The sequence below is a fragment of the Chiloscyllium plagiosum genome, unplaced genomic scaffold (assembly GCF_037043375.1).
Source record: "Chiloscyllium plagiosum isolate Xiang-an unplaced genomic scaffold, Cpla_swu_hap1 HiC_scaffold_34, whole genome shotgun sequence".
Classification (NCBI taxonomy): Eukaryota; Metazoa; Chordata; class Chondrichthyes; order Orectolobiformes; family Hemiscylliidae; genus Chiloscyllium; species Chiloscyllium plagiosum.
The window spans coordinates 18,350,931-18,375,189 of record NW_028270172.1 but is presented as its reverse complement, the minus strand read 5'-3'; the positions used below and the strand labels follow the sequence as shown (position 1 = coordinate 18,375,189).

The 24,259-nt window shown below is 42.3% G+C and overlaps 2 protein-coding genes across 6 annotated transcripts in view; both read left to right on the top strand.

Annotated features, from left to right (window-relative positions):
• Window positions 1-7,403, top strand: part of clptm1l (CLPTM1 like) — a 29,081-nt gene extending 21,678 nt beyond the window's left edge. For both annotated transcript variants that reach the window (XM_043719415.2, XM_043719414.2), the window contains exons 15-17: window positions 3,866-3,910; window positions 5,029-5,144; window positions 5,731-7,403. In XM_043719415.2, coding sequence (XP_043575350.2) covers window positions 3,866-3,910; window positions 5,029-5,144; window positions 5,731-5,818 — 249 coding nt within the window. In that variant the 3' untranslated portion in view covers window positions 5,819-7,403. The remainder of the gene's footprint in view (window positions 1-3,865; window positions 3,911-5,028; window positions 5,145-5,730) is intronic.
• Window positions 7,404-19,163: 11,760 nt separating this feature from the next.
• Window positions 19,164-24,259, top strand: part of tert (telomerase reverse transcriptase) — a 63,158-nt gene continuing 58,062 nt past the window's right edge. For all 4 annotated transcript variants that reach the window (XR_015752831.1, XR_015752830.1, XM_087978529.1 and 1 more), the window contains exons 1-2: window positions 19,164-19,394; window positions 21,517-23,824. Coding sequence is in view for 2 of the 4 variants with exons in the window: in XM_087978529.1 (XP_087834655.1) it covers window positions 19,176-19,394; window positions 21,517-23,824 (2,527 nt within the window). In the remaining 2 variants the exon portion in view is untranslated. The remainder of the gene's footprint in view (window positions 19,395-21,516; window positions 23,825-24,259) is intronic.

Genomic DNA, 24,259 nt, shown 5'->3' with positions numbered 1-24,259 from the left:
ACTATTATTGAAAATGGAACAATCCACTTGGTATTTTGTAGTATTTAAATCTTTGTCTTTGTTCACAACCCACCATTTTGTTTGTGAATTAAATTCTGTATGTCTCTTTTGACAGTCTTGAATGTGTGTTGTAACTTTATAAACGGGAAAGCCAGTCACTATAAGTGTGAGACAGTGGCTTTAAGTGCTTCCTTTATCTCACGGCCTCCAGCCACAGCAGAAACACCCTCATAACCCCTTCCTACTTCTTTAGCTCAGATCAAGGAATCTTGAACCTGCACCCAGCATCCAAAATTGGAGCATCGATTGAAGTCTCTTTGAACACGCAATTGCTAAATCTACAATTTTGGTAATTGGTATGAGACATTTCTAGCTCTGTGCTTTTAGCTTGTGTAGTACTAGGCTAAGGAGTAGGTAGAAGTGCTTACTTAAGATAAGTCTAGTGAACTGGAGCAAAAACTCTGTGTTGGGGCAGCATGGTGGCTCAGTGGTTAGCACTGCTGCCTCACAGCACCAGGGTCCCAGGTTTGATTCCAGCCTCAGGTGACTGTCTGTGTGGAATTTGCACGTTCTCCCCATGTCTGTGTGGGTTTCCTCCGGATGCTCCGGTTTCCTCCCACAGTCCAAAGATGTGCAGGCCAGGTGAATTGGCCATGCTAAATTGCCCATAGGGTTAGGTGCATTAGTCAAAGGGAAATGGGTCTGGGTGGGTTGCTCTTCGGAGGGTCCGTGTGGACTGTTTGGGCTGAAGGGACTGTTTCCATACTGTAGAGAATCTAATCTAAAAAACATTGTGAAATTGATTGAGTTGGACTGTCTTTCTCAATGATCAGAAAGTGTGCCTGGATTCGCAGTAGGTTCACGCATGTAAGAATAATCAGGACATGAGTCTAATGAGAGTTGAGGAAACAATTATGTTAAACTTTAACTTTTACTTAAGATATAAAAATAAAGTTTTTTTTATGTCAAAACTTCAAAAACGTGCAATAATATTGAATTTGCTGTAGGGACACTAACAGTTGTCCATCAGTCCCTCAGTAAGAGTTGTAAATATTGTGTGTGTTTGAAGGTTCAAAATTCAAGACATTTTAAATATAAGAATAGTAGTTTTGTGTTAGAACTGGAAGTACTAAACATTTTGTAAGGTTTTACAGTTTTGTGTTATAATTGTTGTGTGCAGAGTTGTTAGATAAGAGGCACTGAATGATTCCAATGCAGCTATCTAAAGACAGTGTTTAAGCTTCTTAATCTGATAGGTATTGTAAGTGTTTTGGGTGAAAAAAAAATTGAAATAACAGCGCTTTTCTGAATTAAATAGAAATGCTCCATTTCTGTTCTGAGAGGGTCAGTTTTTTTTTACTGCAGCTTTGTGACAGCATGCCACCTTGACTCCCTCAGCTGCAGGTGGTTTAATTTGAAATGAATATATGGGCTGGTTATTGAACAGATTCATCTGTCATTGTGATGACTGGCATTGGTAGTCTTTCTGTGCACAGTAAGTATTGTTGTCCAATAAAGCAGTTTAGCATTTAGTTAAAGAAAGTTTTAATAAATATCAAGATTTCCACAATGTTTGCCATTTTAATCCTATCTAGAGTTTAACCTTTTGATATGTGCTGAAGAAATTTGCATAGTGTAACAAGCATGTTGACGTAGTACTTAAGCAATGCATTCAGTGAAACTCGACTTATAATTGAGGATTTTCATCACAAGATGAATTGTCTATACCCCTTCCCAAATCCAGCACCCATGGGACCGAGATTGTGCTAGATTTTAGACTTTCCTGGACTTTGGTTTACTCATTATCCAACAAATTGTAGTTGCTTGACTCTAAAGGGAGGATGCACAAGTTTCTAAATCTGTTAATATGACCACTGGTCTTGGGCCATGCAAAATGGATTTAAGTAGCAGCATCTTCAGAAAATTTCCACATTGTCATGATAAAGTGCTGCATGGATTCCTTAAGTGTCTGGCTAATGTTGAAGAGATCTCCTGTAGTTGTTTGAAAGGAGTCTGACCTGTTTTTCAAAAGTAAACTGAGGACAGTCATGACCTTCATAACTAAATGCAGAAGGGCAGTTTTTAAACAAACCTTGTGTAAACAGACAGGGTACGATATGAGTGGCTCCCAGAGGAAAAACATGTCCAGTTTTTGGACAATTCCACTTTTTGAAGAGTTAGATTTAGGGTACTGTACCTACACACAGAATTATGCCTGATTGTTATTTTTACTTATAGCGTCATAGAAAATGGAAACAGACCCTGAAATCGAACCAGTCCATGCTGACAATGTTCCCAAACTAAAATAGTCCCACCCTGCCTGCTCCTGGCCCATATCTCTCCAAACCTTTCCTATTCATGTACTTATCCAAATGTCTTTTAAACATTGTAATTGTACCCACATCCACCAGTTCATCAGGAAGTTGTTTATAGTCTTGCAAAAACTGAGTCTTAATATCTCAGTCAAGCAGCCATTGTTCAATGTAATTTTGAATAATGAACATTAACATGGGCTCTCCTGGCATCTGAGGTCAGTTTTGTTCTCAACTAAAGTTCATGACTGTATCAGTAAGAGTGACTACTGCCTAGTCCTCCTGCAGACAAACTCACACCTTCACATTGAGAATAACCTCCATCATGTTATGTGGCACTATCACTGCATTAAATGGGACAGACTTCGAACAGGTTTAGCAACTCAAGACTGGGCATCCACGAGGCACTGTTGGCCATGAATAGCAGTCGTACTCCAGAACAATCTACAACCTCATGGCCCACCGTTCAACCATTATCAGTCGGTCATGGGTTCAATCCCAGTTAATAGAGAGTGCAGAAGGGCACAAGCAGACCTAAAAATGAGGTGTCAGCTTGCTGAAGCTACCAAACAGGACTACCTGCATAAAAAAAGTGAAAGAATTGCGATGCTGTAGGTCAGAAACAAAAACAGAAATTACTGGAAAAGCTCAGCAGGTCTGGCAGCATTTGTTGAGAGAAATTGGAGTTTACATTTCAGGTCTATTGACCCTTCCTCAGAACTGCTTGCATGCCAAACAACATAAATAGCAAATGATAGACGGAGCAAAGTATCCAACAACCAGCAGATCAGACTAAACTGTGCAATCCTGCCACATCCACTTGTGAATGGTGGTGGATAATTAAACAATTCACTGGAGGAGGCTCCACAAATGTACCCATCCTCAATGATGGAAGAGCCCAACAGATAATGCTGAAGCATTTGCACTATCTTCAGCCAAAAGTGCTGAGTTGATGATCTATCTAGGACAAGGGCAACAGATAAATGGGACGTTCACCACCTGCAAGTTCCCCTCCAAGCCACTCACTATCCTGACTTGGAAATATATTGCTGTTCCTTCACTGTCACTGGGTTAAAATCCTGGAATTCCCTCCCCAAGGGCATCGAGTGTCAAGTACAGCATATGGACTGCAGCAGTTCAACAGGACACCTCTCTATCTCTTCCTTAAGGGCAACTAGGTACTGACAACAAATGCTGACCAGCCAGCACCATGCATGTCCCACAGGTGAATTTAAAGAAACACAACCACACTTAAACATGGGTTACTGTTTAATCTTTATATTCTCTTCCATCCACCACATTCCCGCCCCCCCCCCCCCCCCCCCCAACTAAACTTCCTGTGAGGAATATTCAATAGCAAGCATTCCAATGGGAATAGTGGAGCTTCCTTATCTATATCACTTTTTTTTTTAAAAACCTACCACAGATGGCCTATTTGATCACTGCTCCTTCAGGGAGCTAATAATCATAATCTGTTGTAGAAATGGAACTATCTTGTTGCAAAAAGGTATACTGAAGATGTCTGCTAACTGTTGCTTTCTGTTTACTTGCAGTTGAAATCAGTGGCACACTTACCATGGAAGGCCTTTATGTATAAAGTAAGCTATTTTCTAGGCAGTTCAAAACTGATTCACATCATGTACAAAATAATTCAGGCAATGCAGTTCCTACAGTGGTGTCCGTGTGACATGTTGCTTTGTACTTGGGAATTTTGCATTTTTTTGTCAGACATAAGTTTTGTTTTGAAGACTTTGGAAATTTGTTCATCCTCAAAACAAACATATGTAATTTAGTTGCAAGGATTTTGCAATATTTACTTGCCTGATTTTATTTTTTAAATATTGTAACTTTAAAGAAGAGGAGGAGTTGTGCACCTTTGGTTGAAAAGACAGCCGGGTAACCTTTTCCCAGGCCTTTACTGGTGCCATTCTTGTATCTGAGTATTCTTCAGTGACCCATTGCAGTCAGACAGTGTTTCTTGTCGAAAATTCAGCCAAGTTGGTCCTGGGTTTGGGTTCCAAAACCTATCATTTTCTAATATGATGGTTTAGATTGACTCCAACATATGTGATCAGATGTTGATTTTATCCATTTAAAAATAGATATTGGACATTTAAAAACTGTTTGCAAAGATGCATGCTGGATTCCAATAGATTTACAGAAACAAATGTACGTTGTGACATTCATGTACTTTTAGTTAAATATTCTCATAAGCAACATAAAGTATTAAATGGTTGTATTTAGATTTAAATCTATCTCGAGTTATTTTCTTGAGCATAGCAATGAAAGCTCATGTAGTGAGTTTACATGGTTTGGAATGCACTTCCAGACTCATGGGAACAGATTCATTAGTGAAAAATAAATTGGAAAATTCTTCAAATGGAGACAATTGGAGCAAGAGTGTGGGATCATTTGGAAATCTCTGCCAAAGAAGTGGCACAGGCACAATGGGATAAATAGCCTCCTGCATTGTGTGATTTTTAAAAGCAGTTAGAGATGGGCAATAAGTGCTGGCCGAGCCAGTGTCACCCTCATCCCATGAATTTTAAAAAAAAACTGCATTAATTCATTATGAGCAATTGGAAAATATTGGCTTGTTTTCGATCATTGTTATTCAGGTTAGCGGAGCAACTTAATATGAATTGTTAAATATTTTCCACAATCTGACTTGTAATAATGTTCATCTTGTATTGTCACAACCATACCTCCATTGCAGGCATTCAACACCTTTATTGATGATGTCTTTGCCTTCATCATCACCATGCCAACGTCTCACAGACTAGCTTGCTTCAGAGATGATGTAGTTTTTCTTGTTTACCTCTACCAGAGATGGTAAGACTTTCCAATATACATCTAAATGTGAAAAAATAAAACTTTTAAACTCTATTTTAGAAAATAAGCTATCTTTTCATTTTGCATTTCAAGCAGAAGTTCCCTTAGAAAGAGAAGGGAATGATTAAAGTGCTTTCATTTGTTGATTTGAATTGAGCAATTTACTTGACAAGTTTTGCAAAATTCTTCACTGAAGTGGATTGAAGCTTTCTGCATTGCTTTTCTGCACAATATATTTTGGCAATACGCTGGCTATGTCCCTTGAATCAGAACAGCAGTTGATTTAAGAGACGCAAGTGTCACTTTACAGGCATTTCATTGGAGAATCAGACAGACTGTTACATGATTTTGTGACACAGATGCTGAAAAGAAAACTTGGAAGAGTGTTTCAGTCTTTTGTCCTGCAATTCACTGTGCTGAGCACAAAAAGATTTTCTGACATTTTGAAATTGTTTAGGCAAGGGAGAAAGTTGACTTGGATATTATTTCATAAATATACTGCTGTCCTTAAAAACAATAGTCAAATGAATTGACCCCTCCCCCACTCCAACTTGATTCTGAAATTCAATGTTATGTTTATTTGCAGGCTTTACCCAGTGGATAAAAGCAGAATTAATGAATTTGGTGAATCATATGATGAAAAGGATACTGTGAAGAAACTGCATAAGGAGTGATTTTAGACTGGGCTTTCTCTGCACCCAGCTGCCAGCATCTTTTAAACCTCTGCTACCTGCAGCGCAGCCACTTCTTCGTTTATCTTTTCCTGCTTGTGACTGCAGTATGAATACATTTCCAGCCGTGCCAACCTTTCTGGATTTATAATTCTAGGTCATGACTCATTGGAGTTAAACAGTATTAATCTTATGAAGAAGATAGAGATTGTAAACTATGATATTGCTGTTTGACAGCCCAATTCAAATTTGTAATATAACTTGTTTCATAGGTCCAAAACTTTGAGGTGTTAACTGATCAGAACGGTACATAACGTTGGTCAAGGGCAACTTACAGCTTCACTAAAGGACCGAAGTATTTAAACATTCTCTTTCACTACCCTTCCTAGCTTGCTTTTATTCTATGAAAACTTTGCTAACTTTTGGGTTTTTTTGAGTAGACATTATGACCTTTACAATCTGATTAACTTATGGTGACTTGATGTCATTGTTTTTGTGTGACTATGGTTATTACTGGAGTTGCCATTCTGCATTCCATTCATTGTGTCTGTAAGTTTGTGATTTGGCCAAATGAGTGATTGAAACAATTTGAAACTAATCCAAATTAGCACAGAATGGAATTTGCTTTTCTACTTTCAGTTCAGATATTAAACCTGACCACAAGATTGGTTTGTGTAGGGTATAATACAGATTTTTCCAGTACAATATTTAAGAGGTATTGGGACAATAATTAACATGAATTTGTTGAACTGCATTCTTGAAACATTAAAATCAAACCAATACAACACTTCCCTTACTGCAGCAATATAATTTTGATTCAATTCAGAAAAAAATCATTTTTTGACAAACAGGATTAAAATGGATGTGGTAAGGAAAGAAATGAAATGCTCTTCTCTGTTTATATTTAACAATATTTTATTTGGCTGTTTTGAACTTCTGATTTATTTTGGCCAAGGATTGGTCATTTCAGGCTAGTGAAAGTAAGCACTGGCTGTTTTAGTTGAAAAAGGTTCTAGGCTCTGTTAATTCAATAATTGACATTGCTGGCTAATTTACTCCGTAGTGCTTTATCTAGTTTTTTTCTGACTATTGGTAAAATCTGCATTGATTTACAGAACAGCTGTAATGATCTTTTGATTAAATATGCATTCCTTTCTGTTTAATGATTTGGTTATAAAGTTATTTTTTAAGAATACTCATCCAAAGTGTTCTCTGCAACTTTTGTAAACATGTGGTCGATGCAACATTTTCCAAATATATTGGTACTACTCCCTTAAATTTTTACAGCAGTAGTTGATCTTTTGTAAGTCCCAAAGCTTAAGTACTGAATAGTACTAAGTATGTTTTAACTTGTCTTTAGTAACAGCACATAGGCTCTAAAAGTTTTCTCTTAAATTAATGAAATTGCATTAATTGTAGTCATCTCTTGACCAACTAGAGTGACAAATACAGACTCTTCACTGTCCTGGCTGATTGGGTTTGGCTTATAGCTGTGTGTTTTTCTGATCTAGTTGGGAGAATTAAAATGGAGTAATCCTCGTACCAGCTAAACTGTTACTCTTTTAATAAAGATTGGCTTCAAACAGGACAGGCAGTATGGGTGCACAATAATTTACGTAGAAAGCTGGGCATTCAGGATGTGGTGTTAATAATGAATGCAGTGTGTCTTATCAATCAGTCCAAACCTGATGTGTTGAGTATCTTGATCGGATGAAAAACTGCCAACAATATGGAGTTGTCAAAGATAAAAACAAATTGCACTCAAAGACCTGTGTGATAAAATAAATTCTGCATATAATCTGACTTTATATTCTATGGAAGTATATTTAAAAATACGTAGATGGCATATATGTAGATATTTAAACTGAATGTTTTTCTTTCATTAGAGATGCATTTATTCTCTCCTCTTCCTGTAATATTTCTCATTTATATAGTTAATGATTTTGAATGTTTCAGTATCATCCTTGATTTTCAAATCTAAACATTCTGGTTTCTACCAACTGCCCTGATGACTGGAGTTAAATACTGGAGGTATCAGCTTATGTAGGAACAGCAGTAATCTATTCAGCTGCTCAAGGCATTTGTTTATGTCATTGCAGATTTGTACCTCAACTACATTTCCCTGCCTTTTCTCCAGATCTCTCAATCCTCCTACCTGAAGAATCCATTAGTGTCAGTCTTAACAATTCCAATCAATCTGGTACTCATGACCTTTCTTTGGGAGGGGTAAAACAGAGTTTTTAGATTTCCATTATGCTGTGTGTTAAAAGTGTCATAGAGTCAGACAGCATAGAAACAGACCCATCAGTCCAACTTGTCCGTGCCAACCACATTTCCCAAACTAAATTAGTCCCATTTGCCCATGTGTGGTCCATATCCCTCTAAATCGTGACCAATTGGACCTGTCCAAACGTCTTTTAAATATTGCAACTGAACCTGCATCTACCACTTTCTCTGGCAGTTCATTTCACACATGAATCATCCTCTGTAAAAAGAATTGCCTCTCAGGTCCCTTTTAAATCTTTCTCTGCTCACTCTAAAAAGATGCCCACTAATTTTGAAGTTCCCCATCCTAGGGAAAAGACCTTTTGTTCTGCACCTTATCTATGTCCGTTATGATTTTATAAACCTCTATAAGGTCACCCCTCAACCTACAACAATCTAATAGAAAAATGTCCCGATTTATCCAGTCTCTCCTTATAACAAAAGCCCTCCAGTCCTGGCAACGTCCTTGTAAATCTTTTCTGCGCCCTATCCAATTTAATGTGCTCTTTGGGTTTGCTGCTAAATGGCTTAGATGGTGGCGACCCAGCAAGTCTGAGTCTGTAGTGCTTTGCCTAAGACTCTGGCAAAGTGGGGCACCCGCCTTCTCCACACCTTTTAATTCATTTAAAATAGCTTTTGCCCAACATACCAAGTCATTTTGCATCAAACTTGAACAGTTTGGTGTTCTTAAAATGAGTAAGGGCAAAAAATTCCTGAAGTTCGCAACAGACAGGGACCCCTCCCCCACCCCCTCCCGCAGCAGCGGAGACGTCCGCAGCAATCTCGGGGAACTTACCTGCAGAAGCAAGCCTAATCTCCGGGATCAACAAGATGCAGGAGAGGATCGATGCCTTCATCAAAGAATCCAGGACCAACATGTCGGAGGGGCAGAGCAAAAGGCTGCGATCTTGGAAGCTGCTGACCTTGGAAGAGCACATCGATGACCTCGATAATCAGGGTCGTCGAAAAAATATTCGGTTGCTGGGCCTTCCCGAACGCGAAGAGAAAGGCCAGCTTGTAGTTTTTTTTTGGAGCAATGGCTCCCTCAAATATTAAAGTTGGAGTCCTGATCAGGCCAGGTATGGGTGGAGTGGGCTCACCAGGTTGTTATATGCAGGTCCGGGCCAGACCAGCCCCCCCCCCCCGCCCAGTTCTGTTCCCGCTCCAATGCTATAAAGAGAAGCAGATGCTCCTGGAAGCCTCCAGAGTCCTGGGGAAGGATCCCCAGGCCATGATGTGCAAGGGTTCCAGGATCATGTTATTCCAGGATTTTTCACCAGCCGTGGTACGCAAGAGGAGGGCAGTCGATGAGGCGAAGAAGTGCCTAAGAGACCTAAATATCCAATATTCCTTGCGTTACCCAGCGATGCTGCGCTTCAGCCACGAAGGATCCGTATACAACTTTGGATCACCGGAGAAGGCTAAAGAAATTTTGGACTCTCTTAAATAGACTAAGATTCAAACCGTATGGGTAATGATTTTGCTTTGGGCTCCCGTTTCCCCCCCAGCTTACCCCTTCTTTCTTTCTCCATCCCTTTTTTGTTCATTACCTTCTCCAGGGGTGCAGGGAAGGGGCCTTATTTGTTATTCACTGTGATTTCTTTTTTTACAGGCCGTACAGCTTATTTGATTTATGTGGGGGAGGGGGGGTTTGTTTTATTTTACCTTTTTTTAAGAGCAGGGTTCTCCTCTTATGTCATTTTACTTAGTTTTCTAATAATTCTAGGATTGTAAGTTTATAGTTTTATATATTTATACTTTGTATTATGCTTGCTAAACGCACCTAGGTGTAGGTGTGGGGCGCGGTGGGTCACTCACTTTTAACTTTGGTTTTATAGAATACTTGAATTTGTCTACTGCATTTTATAATGCCTGGGTCAAGGGCGGGGCACTAGTTAGGAGAGGTTATGGTGGGGTTATTGGTAGGTAGTTATGCTCCTTGGGAGTAAGGGGCAAAATCTCCTTTCAAATGTGTTTTTTTTAAAACTTAGGAATAGTTTTTAATTGTATTGGTATAAATGTGTTAAAGAATTTTTGCTTTTGTGAATTTTCCACCGTCTTTACTCAGGGTGTTTTGGATGGGGTTCTTCCTCCTGGGGTGTCTCGGGCCTGCCTGGACGATCATGGCTAGATATTCGCTTAGATGGTGCACCTGCAATGTCAAGGGGAGTAATTCACCAATCAAAAGGAAGAAGATACTATCAAACCTTAAAAAAGAAAGGGTTGATATAGCTCTTTTACAGGAGACACATCTACTTGACAAAGAGCACTTAAAATTACAATAGCGTGGATATGACCAGGCCTTTTTCTCATCTTTTAGCTCAAAAAGTAGGGGAGTAGTCATTCTCATTCATAAGAATCTTCCTTTTAAAATCTTAAGTCAGATAAAAGATAAATCTGGACGATATATACTGATTAAAGCTCAAACAAATGGAGAGGAGTATGGGATTTTGAATCTTTGTTGCCCCCACCCCAGTACACCCCTTCAAATTTGTAACAGAAGTGTTCTCCAAGTTGATGGCTTTTGGGGCTCTCCGTACAATTATAGGAGGAGTTTTTAATTGTATTATGGACTCTGAGACAGACAGGATACCTAAAAGTACTATGGGTATATCTCTTACATCCAGACAATTGGCAGATTTGAGTAAGGAGCTCGGGCTAGTAGTTGTGTGGAGGTTTCTTCACCCCCAGGGCAGAGACTTTACTTTCTACTCTAACCCACACAAGTGTCATACTAGAATTGATATGTTTTTTGCTCCCTCTACCCTTTTGAATTCCATATTGTCCTGCAAAATAGGTAACATAGCAATCTTTGATCATGCCGCAGTAAATATGGAAGTTAAGACTAGGGACGATGGGACAGGCCCCCGACATTGGCGTATGGATTCCTTTTTAATGAAGGATAGCAAATTTATAAAATATTTTTCTCAAGAATTCAAAACCTTTCTGAAAATTAGTTCAGGTTACGGCCAGTAACCTGTCGACTATGTGGGAGACCATTAAGGCGTCTGCGCGAGGTTGATCATCTCATATTCTGCGACCCAGAAAAGACGAAAGGGAGAACAACAGCGCCTACTCGAGGCTCGCTTGAAGGTACCTGAGACAGCCTATGTTGATAGGCCCTGTATTACTAAGCTACAAAGGATCACAGCCCTTAGGACAGCCTTGAATACCGCACTTATCCAAACAGCAAAAAGGGAAATATTATTTGCAAAGCAAAGACTATATGAATATAGCGACAAGCCTGGCAGATACCTAGCGTATCTTGCGAGGAAAAAAGAAGGCTCCTCAGGCTATCACGTCCATTAGGGAAAGTGGTGGTACTCTGACTTGTGATCGTAAAAGAATCCATACAGCCTTTAGAAAGTTCTATTTTGAACTGTATAAATCGCAGGACTGAGAGGATAGAACTAAGAAGATGGAGCCCTTCTTTTAAAAACATGGCCTTTCCAGATTTAACCTCCGAGCAGGTGTCGATCCTGAATGCTCCCCTGGTAACCCAGGAAGTACTCAACGTAATTAGCCAGCTTCAGAGTGGCAAAGCACCTGGACCAGATGGATTCCAGGTTGAATTTTATAAATATTCATAGGGGAACTGGCTGGTCCACTTATAGACATGTATAATTACTCACATAGTCAGGGCTGCCTCCCGCCTTCGTTGAGAGAAGCAAATATTTCTCATTCTTTAAAAAGGAAAGGTCCCAGAAGATTACTCATCAAATAGACCAATATCCTTTCTAAAACATTAGCATTAAGATTGGAGAGGGTCTTACCATATATCATAAAAGGGGGCCAGACAGAGTTTACCAAGGGCCATAGATCATCTAACAACATTAGAAGGGTCTTAACTATGATATAAGTCTGTCAACAGGAAAGAATACTGGGGACATTTGACCAGGTTGAATGGTCATATCTTTTTTACATTCTGGAAAGGTTTGGTGTTGGAGAGGTATTTTCTAAATGGGTCTCAATATTATACAATGATCCCAAAGCAGCCATGATTACCAATGGTTTAGGTTCAGATAGCTTCAGCGTGGGTAGGGACTGTCGTCAGGGATGTCCTCTCTCACCGTTATTATTCACGCTAGTAATCAAACCACTAGCGGAAGCTGTACGAACCGACTCTAACATAGTGGCTTCAAGGGTTGGTTCGGGTAAACATAAAATTACTCTCTATGCAAATGATGTCCTCCTGTTCTTAAGTAATCCTTTGATATCAGTGCCCCACTTAATTCAAGTAATAAATCTACTTAGTATGTTCTCAGGCTACAAAATCAATTTTATGAAATCGGAGGCCATGCCATTGGGTGGTCTCTCCAGTGTATCCAATTTATCAGATGGATCTAGTTTTCCCTTTTGGTGGTCACTGGAGGGTTTTCTATACTTAGGTATTTTTATCACCCCAGTATTTGGTCAGCTGTATAAAGCCAATTTTATACACCTACTAGAGAAAATAAGGCAGGGCCTTCAACGCTGGGGAGATCTCCAAATATCCTGGTTAGTTAAAATAAATATTCTGCCTCGACTCTTATATCCTATGAGAATGGTCCCTTTGATGTTGCCGAGACTGATGTTATGTAAACTACACGGCTGGCTTGTTTCCTTTATTTGGAATCATAGATGGCCCCTTATCAAATTAGAGAAGCTGCAGCTTCCACAAGCAAGGGGAGGACTGGATTTTCCAGACTTTAGGAGGTATCAGTTGAGCTCTCTATTAGACTATGTAGCTGATTGGGTCTCTTGTGACCCACAGTCAATTTGGTTAGACATCAAGACCTCCCAAGCAAAGTGTCCCCTCATCAATCTTTTATTTTTAGATAAGACAGAGCTGTTATTGAGAGAGGAGGTAACACTGCTTGGTAACCTGTTGCCTCGTGACAAATGAGCAATTAAGACTTGCCTGCCAGAAAGGATGCCCTAAAGCAAAGGGGTAAATCTGTTTCAGACAGATAGCCAACACCGAATGTAACAAGGAACGGGGAACTGCTTCTGATAAGAAGGCAAGCTACAGACTTGAGGAACCAGAAGTTTAATCAATAATGAGGATGAAAGTATCTTATGGATTGTCAATAACGTTGCACCACAAACTTGAAAGAGAGAAATTGTGTAAGAATTCAACTCCACGAAACTTCAGCAGAACTTTGAAGAACAACACTGCACAAGGATCGAACCCTGGATATTTCCAGAGACAGGCACGGTTGGTGGAAATGTAGCCAAATTCTACCATTAATTGGATATTAGTCAAGTTGAGTTGTGAGGCTTAACTTGCTAACTTGACGGGTCCATTTTGGTTGCAATAAAACTTGAATCATTGTTTCAGTACCTGATTGTGATATTTCTTAATAAGTGGTTGAATTAAAGGTAACTTGTGATTTACACAAACACTAATTTACCTTTACTGCTATAAGACTCATCTCCAATTTCACAGCTTTAGCTGAGTGGTTCTTTCTCGCAATCTGCTTTAGATCTAATGCTAGATTTTAACACTGATCTGGATTTCACACAACACCTAAGCGTCTGGAAATTCCCTGTTAACTGGCAATATTCCTGACAAGCACTAATTTCCTCACAGGTGCACTATTACTAACCTGACTTCCACAGCGAGAAACATAGATCCTTAGATCGCACTTTCCAAACCCAAGACCACCTCCATCTAGAAAGACAAGGGCAGCAGATCCATGGGAACACCATCAATTGCATGTTCTGCTCCAGCCACTCACCATTCTGTCTTTGAAATATATTGCCATGCTTTCACAGTTGGTGGGTCAATATCCTGGAACTCCCCATTGACATTGTGGGTCTTCCTACAGAAGATGGACTGCAGCAATTCAAAAAGTAGCACATCGCCACTTTATCAAGTAGGGATAGGCAATAAATACTGGCCCCAGCCAGCAATGTCCCCATCTCAAGGGCATTTTTTTAAAATGCTATTTACATGGAAAGTGTAGTTTTATACCCCTTGTGGGAGTGTTTTGCAACATTCAATCCACAATTGAGCACCTGTGTCAGGTCAATTAACAATATTTGTAATTCTTGACCAATAGAAGCTCAGCTTGTGGCTTCTGTACAAGAACCTAACCTTAACTCAGATCCTGGATTTAAAATTTTTATGCTCAGGTCATGTTTTTAGCCAGTCTTGGTTTCTATTTGCTGCTAGTGCTAGTTTCACTGGAGTCTAAATGTACAATGTATCCCCCAAACAAATACCCCCAAAATATACACAAATTAAGGCTTTCCATCTTTAAACTTGTGTACAATACAAATTGATGACATGCCTTATTAGAGTCATAGGGTCATAGAGATGTACAGCATGGAAACAGACCCTTCGGTCCAACCCGTCCAGATATCCCAACCCAATCTAGTCCCATCTGCCAGCACCCGGCCCATATCCCTCCAAAACCTTCCTATTCATATACCCATCCAAATGCCTCTTAAATTATACCAGCCTCCACCACTTCTTCTGGCAGCTCATTCCATACATGTACGTATGTATGCGTGAAAAAGTTGCCCCTTAGATATCTTTTATATCTTTCCCCTCTCACCCTAAACCTATGCCCTCTAGTTCTGGACTCCCCGACTCCAGGGAAAAGACTTTGCCTATTTATCCTATCCATGCCCCTCATAATTTTGTAAACCTCTATAAGGTCACCCCTCAGCCTCCGATGCTCCAGGGAAAACAGCCCCAGCCTGTTCAGCCTCTCCTTATAGCTCAAATCCTCCAACCCTGGCAACATCCTTGTAACTCTTTGCTGAACCCTTTCAAGTTTCACAACATCTTTCCGATAGGAAGGAGACCAGAAGTGCACACAATATTCCAACAGTGGCCTAACCAATGTCCTGTACATTCGCAACATGACCTCCCAACTCCTGTACTCAATATTCTGACCAATAAAGGAAAGCATACAAAAGCCTTCTTCACTATCCTATCTACCTGTGACTCCACTTTCAAGGAGCTATGAACCTGCACTCCAAGGTCTCTTTGTTCAGCAACACTCCCTACGACCTTATCATTAAGTGTATATAAATCCTGCTAAGATTTGCTTTTCCAAAATGCAGCACTTTGCATTTATCTGAATTAAACTCCATCTGCCACTTCTCAGCCCGTTGGCCCATCTGGTCCAGATCCTCTTGTAATCTGAGGTAACCCTCTTCACTGTCCACTACACTTCCAATTTTGGTGTCATCTTCAAACTTACTAACTGTACCTCTTATGCTCGCATCCAAATACTTTACGCACATTGGCTGCTGTGATTTCTACAGGATCAATGGCTACATTTCAGAAAGTTTCATTGGCTTTAAAGCACTTTGGGACATTCCAGAAGCCATAAAAAGCTCCATGCAAGTATTCTTCTTTCAATGTCATATGTATCTCAATGGTTTTCCTAGCTCTTCAATTTTATTGCATCCCCCACAAAAAAATTGCCCTTCTTCGTTTGACGATATTGATCATGAGGTGAAATCCACCATTTTCTTTCCCTCACTGCGATTTTGAAAAACTTTTTAACTCCAAAACGAACAGAACCTTGCAGGCCTATAACATTATATGTTAATGAAAGAAGGCCCTTTGTGACTATCTCACGAACAAACATTTAGATCAACATATTTCAGCATCCTTTTTTTCACTCATATAGAATACGCATTTGAGAGGAATATTTTAAACATCAACTTTCAGAACCAGATACATCTTTGTCTGTTGGGTTTACCATTTTGAAATGCATGCTATAAGAAGTTTGGAAACATTAAAAGGAATTGGCACTAAGCAATTTATTGTTACAGTTAAAGGCTCAGGTCACACAGAATCTGATGTCATGGCTATTTGCAACTAAATCTTACCATAACTCCTGGATGGTAATCAATCACCAGAATTTACTTCCAGAGGGACGAAGTGAAAAAGCAAGGAATTTGTACAGAGCCATATCTGGATTGCACTTGGAGCATAATGAACAGTTGTAGTCATTGTGCTACAAAAAAAGCATGAAGTTACTGAGAGGCACATAAATGACTTACAAAGAGGATACTAGAATTTAGAGGATATTGCCCATGTGCAGAAAACAAGGCTGAGGAGAGACAGGCATTTAAAATTATAGGGCAGACTTAGATTTGTTTCTATCTGGAAGGCAGACAGAAGTAAGGGTCATAAATATTACTAATAAATCCATAAGAGAATTCAAGAAAGCTTTCCTCACTTGCAAAGAAAAATACTTTCCTTTACAGAGTGTTTCCCCCAGCCTTTGAGCATCTCAAAACACTTTTATAACCAATTCCATACTTCTGAAGTTTAGTCATCAACATATGATCTGCAGCAGCCAATTTGCACTCCCAGAAACTGCAATGATCAGGTCATCTGTTTTTGCGATGTTGATTGAAGGATAAATTTTGGCTGAGACACCAGACCACCTTGCGTCTTCTTCAAAATCGTGCCAAGGGATCATTTACTTCCACTAGAACAGACAAAGTGGGCCTTAGTTTAACCTTTCATCCAGAAGAGACAATCTTCTGGATGGCACAGCAGCCTTGAATTTATTTATGCTCTGAGGCTGCAGTATAACCTAATTTTGGAACAGATCAAGAGTGCTACAAATAAGCCCCAACTCCCAATAGAGAAGTCATTAATGAATCCAATGGGAAATTCAGGTGTGTTAATATCATGAGCAGGTTCTGAGAGCATTAGACAGATGAGATGTTGACACTAGCACAAACTGATGAACATTTATTAACTACTTACACTAATGTACAGAGACGTGGAAGGTAAATAAGTGTATGAGGACGATTAAGATCCAGAGTGACTTGGCAAGTTGGATCCAAAAGTGGCCCAGTGCCAGGAGACAGGGTAGGGGTGGTAGAGGTGGTGACTGTCCAGTGGCATGCCACAGTGATCAGTGCTAGGTCCCTTATTATTTGTGGTTGTGGGTGAGAATGTGGGGAGGAAAGGAGAGTCATAGTCATAGAGATGTACAGCATGGAAACAGACCCTTTGGTCCAACCCGTCCATGACGACCAGATATCCCAACCCAATCTAGTCCCACTTGCCAGCACCTGGCCCATAAATGATACAAAGATTGTCCAGTTTGTTGACAGTGAAGAAGATGGTCTAAGGTTACAGGAGGATATAGGCAGGCTGGTCAGATGGGGCATCAGTGGCAGATGGAATCTCACCCTAATATGTGAGGTGATGTACTTTGGAAGAAAGAAAGAGATGAGGGAGTACTCCAAAAATGGCCAGACACGAGCAAGCTCAGAGGATCTTGAGGGTGTTTGTCTACAGGTCCCTGAAGGTGGCAGGACGATGCTCTCCACCGCATCTCCTCCACTTCTCGCACCTCCGCCCTTGAACCCTGCCCCTCCAATCGCCAGCAGGACAGAACCCCACTGGTCCTCACCTTCCACCCCACCAACCTCCGGATACATCGTATCATCCTCCGTCATTTCCGCTACCTCCAAACAGACCCCACCACCAGGGATATATTTCCCTCCCCACCCCTATCAGCGTTCCAGAGAGACCACTCCCTCCGCGACTCCCTCATTAGGTCCACACCCCCCACCAACCCAACCTCCACTCCCGGCACCTTCCCCTGCAACCACAAGAAGTGCAAAACTTGCGCCCACACCTCCCCCCTCACCTCCCTCCAAGGCCCCAATGGATCCTTCCATATCCGTCACAAATTTACCTGCACCTCCACACACATCATTTACTGTATCCACTGCACCCAATGTGGTCTCCTCTACATTGGGGAGACAGGCCGCCTACTTGCGGAACGTTTCAGGGAACATCTCTGGACGCCCGCACCAACCAACCCAACTGCCCTGTGGCTGAACACTTTAACTCCCCCTCCCACTCCGCCAAGGACATGCAGGTCCTTGGCCTCCTCCATCGCCAGACCCTGGCCACATGACGCCTGGAGGAAGAGCACCTCATCTTCCGTCTAGGAACCCTCCAACCACACAGGATGAATGTAGATTTCTCCAGCTTCCTCATTTCCTCGCCCCCCCCCCATCTTATCTCAGTCCCAACACCCAGATTCAGCACCACCCTCTTGACCTGCAATCTTCTTCCCGACCTCTCCGCCCCCACCCCCTCTCTGGCCTATCACCCTCACCCTCACCTCCTTCCACCTATCGTATTCCCAGTGCCCCTCCCCCCTACCTTTTATCTCAGCCCACTTGGCACACCAGCCTCATTCCTGAAGAAGGGATTATGCCCGAAATGTCGATTCTCCTGCTGCTCGGATGCTGCCTGGCCTGCTGTGTTTTTCCAGCACCACACTTTTCAACTCTGGTCTCCAGCACCTGCAGAACTCACTTTCTCCTAGGACATATTAATTGGATACTTAAGAAGGGATATGGGACACTTCCCTGTATCAGTTGAGATATAGATAATAAGAGTATAGAGTCTTATGTTGGAGCCGTACAGAATTTTATTTAGACAATAGCTGGAGTACTGTGTCAGCACACTATAGAAAGGATGTGTTTGCACTGGAGGGGATGCATAGGAGATTCACAAGGATGTTGCCTGGGATCGAGTGCGTTAGCTATGAAGAGACGCTGGATTGGCATGGGCTGTTCTCTTTGAAGCAGAGAAAGTTGGGGACAGGTGAAGGGGGGGAACACGATAGAAGTGTATAAAGTTACGAGGGACAAGGACAGGGTGAATAGAAAGCAGCTGTTCCCTTCAGTTAAAAGGTCAGTAATGGGGGTAGGGAGTGTGCATTTTTAAGGGAAGGCAGGAGGTTTGGAGGGTACTTGAGGGAGAGACAAATCACCCAGAGGGTGGTGAGAAATGTGAAGGCAGTACCTGGGAGGGTGGTGGAAGAGTATGACCTCACAGGCTTTTGGACGAGCATTTGAAACGTCATAACATTAAGGGCTAGGGGACTGTGTGCTGGGAGGTGGGACTGGTGCAGACTTGAGGTCTTTTTATATTGGCAGCACGGATTGGATGGGCCAAAGGGGTCTCTCCTCTGCGCTGTGTGTTTCTATGGGGTCCAGTGAGAGGGTGGGCGGGGAATGAATGCTGTTGGTCGGGGCGGAGGGAAGGAGAGAGAGAGAGAGAGGAGGGAAGTGCGAGTGTGGGTCGCTGAGAGAGAGAGAGCGAGCAATGAATGAGAGCAGGCTGTTCGGCCTATTGGCCTCCGTCTATCCCTCCGTGCGTTCCCTGCAGCAGTTCATCGAGGGGATCAGCGCAGCGGCAGGAGTGACCCCGCCAGCTCTGATGGAAACCAGCGACACCGGGCACTACCGGCGCTTCATCTCCCAGCTCATCGTCTGCGTCCCCGGGGAAGCGAAGGCTGTGTGCCGGCCGCTCACGTTTCAGCAGGTACTGGGGGCTGGAGGAACACCTTAAACCAGCCCTCCCCAGCAACAGTAATGCGGCCTCCCAGAGTCTTATACTGCTTTATGTACTGTACAGGGGCACGTTTGAGAATTAACAACAGCCCTGTATAAACCCAGAGGGAGACTAGGGCTAGTTCAAACTCCCCACCTTGGACCTTCCCCACCCCCTCCTGCTGGGATTGCCTGAAAATTTAGCGCCGGATTCTTGCAGCGCGGAATATTAAGGCTAAATGCCATTTCGAAGACGCCACCCTCACGTTTTCTAAGATGTAGGGGATCACTGTTTGGCGGGATTTAATGTTTGTATTGTTTTCCCTTTCCCTATGTCCCTGGGCAGCATGCTGTAAAAACACATTATTAACCACTTTTCAGCTCGATATTTCCCCCAGACCCACAGGTTAGACTGACATCCAGTCCCAGTTGAGCAGAAATCTCCACCAGTTTAAGCGTTGGGTCAGCAAAAAAACATTCTTCAAACTCCCCATTGCGATCTCTGTTCTCCAATCACCAACTGTACTCAAAGAGTCATAGAGTCATAGAGATGTACAGCATGGAAACAGACCCTTCGGTCCAACCCGTCCATGCCGACTAGATATCCCAACCCAATCTAGTCCCACCTGCCAGCACCCGGCCCATATCCCTCCAAACCCTTCCTATTCATATACCCATCCAAATACCTTTTAAATGTTGCAATTGTACCAGCCTCCACCACTTTCTCTGACAGTTCATTCCATACACGCACCACCCTCTGTGTGAAAAAATTGCCCCTTAGATGTCTTTTATATCTTTCCCCTCTCACCCTAAACCCTATGCCCTCTAGTTCTGGACACTCCCACCCCAGGGAAGAGACTTTTTCTATTTATCCTATCCATGCCCCTCATAATTTTATAAACCTCTATTATGTCACCAATGCTGGAGAAATTCAGCCGCTCTGCCTTTATCTTAGACACTGGCTGAAATAGGGTTAAAGCTACAAAAGCAAAATCGTGCAGATGCTGGAAATCTGAAATAGAAATTGCTAAAGAAACTCAGCCGGTCTGGCAGCTGCTGTGGATAGAGAGAACCAGTTAACGTTGCGAGTGCAGTTTGACTCTTTGGAATTCAATGCTTTGACAAGAGTCATTCTGGAGTCGAAACATTAACCCTGCTTTTCTCTCCTTAGCTGCTGCCAGATCTGCTGAGTTTTTTCCAGCACCTGCAGTATTTTGCTTTTGTAGCTTTATCCCTATTAAGGCGACTGTCTGATGCTGTTGAAGTCTTGGGTCCATATTTGACCCCAGGATGAGCTTTCTTGCATATCCGAAAGTAAAGCTGGTATTTCCACTTTGCCCATCCCTGCCCCGTGTCTCTGCTGTTCTTGCTGCTGAGACCTCTCATCCATGCCATTGTTACGTACCCTCCTGACTACTCTTGCCTGGTCTCCCACATTCTATGTTCAGTAAACTTCAGGTGGTCCAAACTTTGCTGCATGAACTAACACATACCGACTATGACTCACACACCACCTCCAGCCTAGGTGACCTACATTTGCTTCTGATTAAACAACACAACCCTTCTGCAGGATGATTGAGCAGAAAATGATGGCAGCACAGTGGCTCACTGCTGTCTCGCAGCACCAGGGACCCGGGTTCAATTCCAGTCTCGGGTGACTGCCTGTGTGTAGTTTGCACATTCTCTCCGTGTCTGCGTGGGTTTCCTCTGGGTGCTCCAGTTTTCTCCCACAATCCAAAGATGTGCAGATTTGGTGAATTGGCCATGCTAAATTGCCCATAGTCAGAAGTAAATATAGGGTAGGGGAATGGGTCTGGGTGGGTTATTCTTCGGAGGGTTTGTATGGACTTGTTGGACTGAAAGTATCAGAAGCTTCTGGTTTCAGTCTCAAGCCTGGACTTGTTGATGATGGAAAATGCGTTTACCGTGTGGGCAAACAAGTTGATGGCCAACGTGAAATTTGATCAGGATAAGAAATGTGCATTGATATTTTTGATCTGTCTCACAATTTTCTGTAAAATTATCAAAGATTTCCATGAGGTAGTGATACACTGGTGACTCCTTTGTTATAATTCCTACCTGATTTTTGTTTTCTTTCTCGGGTTCCTTTTCAGCTATCTGCACAGAGTGATGTGGTTTTGCGAGTAATTCAGAGGATTTGTGACAAGAGAAAAAGGAATGTGCTAAGCTTTGGCTACGCATGTGTAAACGAATCAAGCTTCATCCCTATTCGATCAGCCCCCAACATCTGTAGTTACCAACCCAATCCCACCACAGTTACCATCAAGAACAGCATCCTGTGGAAAACACTGCTCAGCCGAATTGGAGATGATGTCATGATGTATCTGTTGGAGCATTGCTCCTTGTTTATGCTGGTTCCACCAAGCTGCTGCTTTCAGTTGTGCGGAGTTCCCATCTATAGCCTCACTGCAAGTGGCACTAAACTCCCTTCTACCTGGCTGAGACAGAACCCAGCCAAACACTGGTGCAATATTTCATTAAAGTGTGTCCAAAAGAAAGTCCAGTTTTATAAAGGGATCCTGTCAAAGGGCAGGAAACAGAAGGAGAGATTAGCAGGAGCCGCCAATGGAACAATAGCTGCTGTATCTAGCAGGCAGATACATCAAGGAACCCGAAGTGTTCCTGAGAGAAAACCCACCAAGAGGCCTAGACTCGAAGGTGTTGTCAGCAGGTGGCCATCAAAGGTCACTGCGGATGTAAAGTCGCTGAAAAGATGTCGGAGTGATGATGACGCTGTGCCTCCTGCAAAGAGGTCAAAGGACAGGCAGCCGTCAGGGTGGGTGATAGGTGCAGCAGTTCATTCAACAGAAGATCTGGAAAGTAAGTCAAATAAACCTTCAGAAATAACTGAGCAATCTAGCATGCCAACTGATCGACCAAGTAATGGAGCCTGTGAATGGAAAGGAAAAGGTAGTAACATCGATAAATGTGAACCCAAAGGTCTCCAATACAGCGCACGTGTGAGCACAGGGGAGGAAAGCCCTGGGGTAGGCTACAAAACACAAGGTTCAGCTGCCAAAGGAGCCAAAGTGATTGAAGAAGGAGGAATTGAAAGCAATAGGACTGGATACTTCATGTGCAATGAAGCGATTATTTCTTCTGTTGATCCTGTTGTGGCTCAAAGAGAAAATTCAGAGCAGACAAGGCCACAGGCTAAAAACGCAATGGGAGGACATGATTCTGAGAGGACTGTTAATAACCCAACAGTTGCAGATACTGGAGAACAACAAAAGAGTAAGGAGGTAGACCAAGTTAGAATCAGAGACTCTAATCAAGGTGGCAGATTCACAGCTAGAATTGTAAGCAATATGCAAATTGGTAAATCTACTTTTGGAAAGAACATTGATGCACTCAGACAGTGTGAAGGAACAGATAGTCTCTTCCCAAGCCCTCTATATGCTAGACAACCATCGCAAACCTCTACAAATGCCAAACCGACGAAGAATAGAAGAAAATGGGCTACAACTTATATTGAAAGAGGAAATATAATGTATTGCACTAATCGCAGGGAATGTTTGCCAAACGCATTTATACTAAATCAATTACTGGGGTTCAGCACAGGCAGTCAAAGGCTGGTGAAATCTATCTTCTTGAACAGTGATACATTTGCGAAGAAGGAAATACAGGTGCAGCCTAACAGTTACTGGAGAAAGAAGAGATTTCCAAAGCGCTACTGGCAAATGAGAGACATTTTCTTTAGATTGCTGGAGAATCATAAGAAGTGCCCTTATCTGCAGCTGTTGACAAGAAATTGCTTTGTGAATGTCCGGAAAAGAAGAAAGATCTTTGGTGCTTCACGTGTTGTGAGAAACATTGGCTCAAATTCTTTTCCCATCAGAAAGGTGGATTGCAGTAGTCATGATGTAGAGTCAAAAGCTAATGGTCCTATTGGTGAAACCATTCACCCAACTCCAAAACAGGGTCAGTTATTGAGTAAGAATGTAAAGGATCATAATTCAATGAGAACAGATCCTCGTGGACATGGTTCTGCTGTTGAAAGCAACTTGGAGGAGCGAGCGGACCCTTTGAGATCTTTGCAACATCCTGACCTATGGTCTCAGACAAGTCATCTACCTGAAGCTGTAGCAATGAAACATGAAGCAAACAGCAAGGTCACTGTGTCTATAGACTCTGACCGGATTGAAGGTTCTCCTAGCTCGGACATAGACTTGCTGCATTTGCTGAAGCAGCACAGCAGTCCACTTCAGGTCCACCGATTTGTGAGAGAATGTCTGCTCAGGGTCGTGCCAGATGAACTGTGGGGCTCCAACCACAACAAATGCAGGTTCCTGAAGAACGTGAAGAAGTTTATTTCCTTGGGGAGGTTTGACAAATTCTCTTGCAGTGAGCTAATGTGGAAGATGAGGGTGAATGATTGTACATGGCTTCGGCTAACCAAAGGTAATCCATAACTCAACAGTAGTAGTCTCGCCAACTTTAAGGGCATTTAAATGGTCATTGGATAGGCATAAGGATGAAACTGGAATAGTGCAGGTTAGACAGGCTTCAGATTGGTTTCACAGGTTGGTGCAACATCGAGGGCCGAAGGGCCTGTACTGCACTGTATTGTTCTATGTTCTATTAATTAAACTATTTGGGGTGGAATGGTGGCTCAGTGGTTAGCGCTGCTGCCTCACAGTGCCAGGGACTCTGGTTTGATTCCAGCCTCAGGTGACTGTGTAGAGTTTGCACATTTTCCCCGTGTCTGCATGGGTTTCCTCCAGGTGTTCCAGTTTACCCCCACAGTCTGACGATGGGTAAGGTAGGTGGATTGGCCATGCTAATTGCCTATAGTGACCAGGGATGTGCAGGATTAGCCATGGGAAATGCAGGATT